This window comes from Oncorhynchus tshawytscha, linkage group LG24, assembly GCF_018296145.1.
Source record: "Oncorhynchus tshawytscha isolate Ot180627B linkage group LG24, Otsh_v2.0, whole genome shotgun sequence".
NCBI lineage: Eukaryota > Metazoa > Chordata > Actinopteri > Salmoniformes > Salmonidae > Oncorhynchus > Oncorhynchus tshawytscha.
The window spans coordinates 3,648,743-3,656,368 of record NC_056452.1 but is presented as its reverse complement, the minus strand read 5'-3'; the positions used below and the strand labels follow the sequence as shown (position 1 = coordinate 3,656,368).

The 7,626-nt window shown below is 40.9% G+C and overlaps 1 protein-coding gene across 5 annotated transcripts in view; it reads right to left on the bottom strand.

Moving 5' to 3' along the window:
• Positions 1–274: 274 nt before the first annotated feature.
• LOC112223850 (double C2-like domain-containing protein alpha) overlaps positions 275–7,626 on the bottom strand; it is a 71,249-nt gene continuing 63,897 nt past the window's right edge. For 2 of the 5 annotated variants that reach the window (XM_024387126.2, XM_024387128.2), the window contains 2 exons: positions 6,086–6,182; positions 275–1,051 (listed from right to left, as the gene is read on the bottom strand). In XM_024387126.2, coding sequence (XP_024242894.1) covers positions 915–1,051; positions 6,086–6,182 — 234 coding nt within the window. In that variant the 3' untranslated portion in view covers positions 275–914. Of the gene's footprint in view, positions 1,052–4,956; positions 5,552–6,085; positions 6,183–7,626 lie in introns of those variants that run through there. The other 3 variants (XM_024387127.2, XM_024387130.2, XM_024387129.2) reach the window with 2 other exon arrangements.

Genomic DNA, 7,626 nt, shown 5'->3' with positions numbered 1-7,626 from the left:
CTGCACATTTCTGTACTGAATGAAATATTACCACTACCTTTTTAAAACCATGTCTATCTTTATTTTCCAAACACAATTCAACACAATCACAAGCACTTTTTGTCTTTGAATCATTTTAAGCATTTTTAACATAGGCCATGCCCTGTTATTACCTCATGTCCCAGCGATAATGCCTTGCATTATGACTGGGAAGAAAACACTTACCCAAAATGTAAACATTTTGACTATATTAGCCCACACAGCTACAAGGATGAACTTCATGCTAGGTTTAGGACCTCATATTGAAACTCATAAAGACCCCAACTGATGTATAGAACAATCTTAAAATGATCTACTTTGGTTCAAATACAAGCATCATGAAACCTCTAACACATATTCATTTGACTTGGTGAAAATCATTTTTGGGGACCTGACTTGCGTCCCACTTTTTCCTGGTTTCTTCCTTCACAGCAGCGTTTCCCAAATCCGGTCCCCGGGACCCCAAGGGGTGCATGTTTTTTTTTTTTTTTGCCTGAACACTACACAGCTAATTAAAATGATCAAAGCTTGATGATTAGTTGATTATTTGAATCAGCTGTGTAGTGCTAGGGAATTTTTTAAAAGTGCACCCCTTGGGGTCCGAGTTTAGGAAACCCTTCTTCACAGACTCCATGAAATGATGACCGCTTCCTAAGTATTTGGCCAAATTATACATTTTGTGTATGGTTTCTTAGAAACAAGGATGCCTTAACTAACCCCTTTGGCTCAACTAACCCCACACCCCTACCATTTCTTTCTGAACGCAAATGTTCAAAGCATGCAGAATACATCTTCATAACATGCGATGATGAACACCTTTTCATCCATAATCCCAATTTAGCCAAACATTTTGGCCAAAAACAGTACAGTGGTGAGATATTATTATTGGCCCATTTTCATTCATGGAATGTGGATCCAGGCAGCTCATTGGTCAACGTGTGCCATCGCTCCACCTTTGTGCCCTTGTTCTTCAGACAGTCTATCCAATGCTGGAGAGTTTCTCCTTGTGAGTGACAGCCTAAGGACACGCCTCCTAGAAGATGTAGACAGAAAAATGAAGTTACAAAACAATCTGTGTCGCACTGGATGTCTTTCCAGGCAACCTATATAGTAGCACTGTGTGGATCAATCCATTTATGCGTTACAAGTTATTAACTTTGCTCAGCATCAGATTATTTATAATGGGGGTAGCTGATAAACACTTATCCAGGAGTTGAGATTTCTGGCAGGTGACTGCAATGTAGTCGACCTGGAACGCGACCATTGAATACCTCTAGTTGTTGCCCTACCAGTCTTGGGCCGGGATTCAATAAAAGGGACTGTAAAGTTCTGCTGTCTTACTGGTAAAAAGTATTAACTTGTATAAATGTATAAATGAGCTATCTTTATGGGTCTTTATTGCTGAACATCTTTGGTCTAACTGCGCATGTCTGGCAGTGCGTGCTTGAACTTAGGCTAAAATATATTATTTTGATGATGTTAGGTTATCAGCATATCGCCACATTTCCCCCCTTAAAACTTCTTAGGGATAGGGTCTAGTTTCCTGAATTTCCGCCTGACTGACGTGCCCAAAGTAAACTGCCTGTTAATCAGGCCCAGAAGCCAGGATATGCATATAATTGGCAGCATTTGATAGAAAACACTTTGAACTGTTAAAATAATGTCTGAGGTTATAACAGAACTGATATGGCAGGCAAAAATCAAAAGAAAATCCAACTGGAATTTTCTTTTTAGCTCCCAGGCTCTTATAATGGAAACCTATTCTTTCTATGTAAATCTGTCTCCCAGATTGCAATGCCTATAGCTTCCACTAGATGTCAAGTCTTTATTCAAAGTTTCAGGCTTGTTTTTTGAAAAAGAAGCAAGAATTTTGAGTTTTGGTGAGAAGAGCACCGGAAACAATATCAGTCTTTTGGCGCGCGAGCGAGAGGGCGTGCTTACTAATTTTCCATTTCTATTGAATAGAAACATCGTTGTACTTGTTTGGACGAAGTATAGCGGTAGCTTTTTGGACTCCTTTGTCTGCATGATGAATGAGTGGATTACTGAAATCGATGGCGCCAACTAAACTGACTTTTTAGGATATAAAGAAGGCTTTTATCAAAACAAAACGACCATTCATGTTGTAGCTGGGAGCCTTGGGGTTGCAAACAGAGGAAGATCTTCAAAAGTAAGAGATTTATTTAATCGCTATTTGGGAATTTATGAAGCCTGTGCTGGTTGAAAAATATATTGATGTGGGGCGCCGTGCCTCAGACAATTGCATGGTATGCTTTCGCCGTAAAGCCTATTTGAAATCGGACAACACAGTTAGATAACAATAACTTAAACTTTTAAATTATATAAGACACTTGAATGTTCATGAATGTTTAATATTACAATTATTTATTTTAATTGCGCACCCTCCAATTTCACCGGATGTTGTCGGCTGGTGTCCCGCTAGTTGGATGCTTATCCCTAAGAAGTTTTTAAGCAAGACGGCTGATCCCATAATAACTAGGTTCACACAGAGTATATAAACAAACAACATACCGTGTATAACTACAGTTGAAGTCGGAAGTCTATATACACCTTAGCCAAGTACATTTCAACTCAGTTTTTCACAATTCCTGACATTTAATCCTAGTAAAAATGTCCTGTTTTAGGTCAGTTAGGATCACCACTATATTTTAAGAATGTGAAATGTCAGAATAGTAGTAGTGAGAATGATTTATTTCAGCTTTTATTTCTTTCATCACATTCCCAGTGGGTCAGAAGTTTACATACACTCAATTAGTATTTGGTAGCATTGCCTTTAAATTGGGTCAATCGTTTCAGGTAGCCTACATCAAGCTTCCCACAAGAAGTTGGGTGAATTTCGGCCCATTCCTCCATGACTGAGCTGGTGTAACTGAATCAGGTTTGTACGTAGGCTTCCTTGCTCGCACACACTTTTTCAGTTCTTGTTGATTCCACTTTTCTGGGCTCCGTTATTTACTTAACAAATAAGGAATACTCAAAATGTGCACAGAAGTCAAACATCAAACATCAAACATACAACTGATGTCTCTCCTGAGTTCTGCAAAATAGGAAAAGTCCAAGTTGCTTTTAATATGCTTGCAGTCAACCCCTAACGATGTAACTACCTACGTCAATACCTTCTACGCATGAGACCAAGCCCATGCACATACAGTTTTACAAACTTGCAGGAGAGACAATAGTTCCAGTGTTTTCTAATGGCTCAGCAGTAATTGTCCACTCCCCAAGATGATTTAAAGTGGTATGTCTGACTAGTCTCTTATCTCTTTCACTCCCCTGCAGGGTTCTGTGTCTATGAATCTCTTTTAGCCTTGAGGCGCTTTCTCACAGACACTCTATTTTGACTGCAATAACTCACACATCTCTCAGACCGCTTCTTATAAGAATCAGAGACTAGAAAAGAGCTGTGGAACAACATTAAACCTTATAATGAATATATATATTGCTAATCTACAGTCCAGGACCCTATAAATATAGTGGGGGAGGGGTATTTATATTTGTAATAAAGCCCTTTTGTGGGGGAAAACTCATTCTGATTGGTTGGGCCTGGCTCCCCAGTTGGTGGGCCTGGCTCCCAAGGGGGTGGGCCTATGCTCTTCCAGGCCCACCCATGGCTGCACCCCTGCTCAGTCTTGTGAAATCCATAGATTATGGCCTCATTTATTTATTTAAATTGACTGATTTCCTGTAATTGAACTGTTATTCAGTAAAATATTAGAAATTGTTGCATGTTGCATTTATATTTTTGTAAAGTATATTTCCACTCTTCATCTCCCCATTATTCATGAGCTATCTGTATAATCATAAATTTGATATTCTGTCATTCGTTGAAGGAGGTTATCTAGCAAGCTTAGCAACTTTGGTCAATTGACTTTTGCCTGCGCTCTGTTCGTCCTGACCGCGTTGCAAGTGTTGGGGGTTCCGTCTTGTCGAGTCCTCATGCTATGTTTGCACGACAAATGACCATGTTGTGAAGCGCTTACTTTGGATGACTCAGGTCGTTTTCCACTCTTTCTCTCCATCAGTTTTCAAGCGAACCTTGTAGCCAATCTGCAGAGCACAAGGTGGTCTGGTAGAGTACCTCCTGCTGTACGTTTTCTCATAGGCGCGTTTGGCTTTGGCATCATTGTGCTTTACAGTGGCCAGGTTTGGCCATGCTGGCTTCAGGTTTTGTTCAGCTCCTAAGCTGTTGTGTGGAGTCTCCTTCCCATAAGGAGTCTGGTTGGACTTTCTCGTGTTGGTTCCTTTGCAGTGTCCCCCTGTAGATCATTAGTGCGAGCTGTGAATAGTTCTGTTTGAGGATGAATTTTCCCGTTCCACCATCCCGTTTGCTTGGGGATATTATGGACTTGACGTTGTGTGTTTGAAGTCGTACTTGGCTGTGAAATCTCAAAGTTGCTGTGATTTAGAATGTGGGCCAGTATCTGTCACCATTTCTTCAGGTATTCTGAACCTTGTGAAGATGCTTGGAAGTTTTCAGATGACTGCCTCACTAGTTGTCTTTGTGAAGTTCAAGATCTTGAGCCACCAAGAGTAGTAGTCTATGAAGACTAGGAACATTTTCCCCTTGAACTTGCTGAGGTCTGCTGCCAACTTCACAAATGTACCTTTCAGCAGGACAATAACCTAAAACACAAGGCCAAATATACTTGCTTACCAAAACAACATTGAATGTTCCTGAGTCACCAAGTTACAGTTTTAACTTAAATCGGCTTGAAAATCTATGGCTGTCTAGCAATGATCAACAACTAACTTCATAGAGCTTAAATAATTAAAGATAATTAAAGATAAATAATTTAAAGAATAATGAGCAAATATTGTACAATCCATGTGTGCAAAGCTCTTAGAGACTTACCCAGAAAGACTCAGCTGATTACAGCTGTAATCACTACCAAAGGTGATTCTAACATGTGTTGACTCAGGAGTGTAAATTTGATATTTCTGTATTTCATTTTCAATAACATTTGCTAAAATTTCAAAAAACATGATTTCACTTGGCCATAATGGGCTATTATATCTAGATTGGTGAATTCAGCCTGTAACACAACAAAATGTGGAATGTCAAGGGGTATGAATACTTTCAGAAGGCACTGTATGATCCTTTCCATAGCCTGGACATCTGCTTCCAACCTTGTATCATCCATCTCTGGTTTGGGGTGCCTAGAAAAGGCATCGGCGATGACGAGGTTCTTCCGTTCTTCCCTCAATGGGGTTGAACTTCATCAAGTCGAATCAGCAGCCACTGACATCAAAGGGGTGCATTGTATAGGTCTTTGTTGTTTATCAATGTCACCAGAGGTTTGTGATCTGTGATCAAGCGATAGTTCTCCAACCCTCACAAATGGTAGTAAATCTTTGCTGATGCCCACAAGCCTGCGAGTCACTCATTCTCGATCTCTTTTTGGCGTTACTGTGTGTACGTGAGCAGAAAGCTACAGGCTTAAGGGTGCCGTCGTGTTCTTGTACCCCACCCAAGCCGTAGCTGCTTGCATCTGAGCTTACCACTGTTGAAGAACTGGAGAAATTGCACTAATGAGATCAGTGCTTTGACCATTGGTGGGAAAAGTACCCAATTGTCATACTTGAGTAAAAGTTAAGATATCTTTATAGAAAATGACACAAGTCTAAAGTATTTGGTTTTAAATATACTGAAGTATCAGAAGTAAATGTAATTACTAAAATATACTTAAGTATCAAAAGTAAAAGTTCAAATAACAAAGAAAATCCTTAAATCAAGCAAACCAGATGGCACAATTGTCTTGTTTTTTACATTTACGGATAGCCAGGGGCACACTCTTTTCTTTAGGAATGTAGTGAAGTAAAAGTAAAAGTTGTCAAAAATGTAAACAGTAAAGTAAAGTACAGATACCCCCAAAAACGACTTAAGTAGTACTTTAAAGTATCTTTAATTAAGTACCTTACACCACTGTGCCTTTGAATGAACTACTGTCTTGGTTAAGAAAGTAAAGAAACTGGCCCAATTGGGCAGCCAGGCTGCCCACGACTAGAATCCCACTTATGACTGTGGGTGGCACAGTCGCCAACTCACCAATAAAATCGTTGGATTTCCCTAGGTCGTAGTCCCAGACGGTGACCTCCAGGGTTTTGGTGGACAGCTCCGTGAAGGAGATCTCATAGAAGAACTCCTGCAGAGAGCCAGGGGATAGATGGCAGGTCAAAAGGCAATCATTAATAAGAGATAGAGAGATAGAGAGAGAAAAATGGGCCCTATAAGGATAATTAATATAGAAATAGTGTGTGCATGTCTAGTAACTTGGGTAGAAAAAGTAAAGCAATGAAAGAAACATAGAAACACACTGTTGAACAGCATTTCTTACATTTCCTTATGAGAATGGTAACAGATTCAGTTTCTCATTGTTGGTCCTGTGGCAGCCAGTGTGTTTGCTGAATTTCACTCCAGTTTAGCCAATTTAAATCGACGTCATACAGTACTTCACTGTATTGTCATTGATCCTACATCCTAGGACCTATGCAATTGCGTTCAAAATGTGTGTAGCTGCATTAAATACATTATATACAACAAAAGTATATGGACACCTGCTCGTCGAACATCTCATTCCAAAATCATGGCCATTAGTATGGAGTTGGTCCCCCCATTGCTGCTACAACAGCCTCCACTCTTCTGGGAAGGCTTTCCACTTGATCTTGGAACATTACTGCGGGGACTTGCTTCCATTCATTCACAAGAGCATTAGTGAGGTCGGGTGCTGATGTTGGGCGATTAGGCCTAGCTTGCAGTCGGCTTTCCAATTCTTCTCAAAGATGTTCGAAAGGGTTGAGGTCAGAGCGTTGTGCAGGCCAGTCAACTTCTTCCACACCGATCTTGACAAACCATTCCTGTATGGACCTCGCTTTGTGCACGGGGAAATAGTCATTCTCCACCAGACTTTACAGTGGGCACTATGCACTCGTCAGGTAGCGTTCTCCTGGCATCCACCAAACCCAGATTCGTCCATCGGACTGCCAGATGGTGAAGCGTGATTCATTACTCCAGAGAACGTACTTCCTCTGCTCCAGAGTCCAATGACGGTGAGCTTTACACCACTCCAGCCGACACTTGGCATTGCACATGGTGATCTTAAAGGCTGCTCGGCCATGGAAACCCATTTCATTAAGCTCACAACAAACAGTTATTGTGCTGACGTTGCTTCCAGAGGCATTTTGGAACTCGGTAGTGGGTGTTGCAGCCGAGGAGAAAATGTTTACACACTTCAGCACACACACCGTTGTTGTTGTTACTCCTAGACGTTTCCACTTCACAATGACAGCACTTACAGTTGACCGAAGCAGCTCTAGCAGGGCATTTGACGAACTAACTTGTTGGAAAAGTGGCATCCTCTGACGGTGCCACGTTGAAAGTCACTGAGCTTTTCAGTAAGGCCATTCTACTGCCAATGTTTGTATATGGTGGTTGCATGGCTGGGTGCTCGATTTAATACAACTGTCAGCAACAGGTGTGGCTGAAATAGCCGAATCCACTAAATTGAAGGGGGTCCACATACTTTTGTATATGTAGCGTATCTGCTGCTTTTAAGTCTTGCATTCCCAAACAAATTCACAAATAGAGAG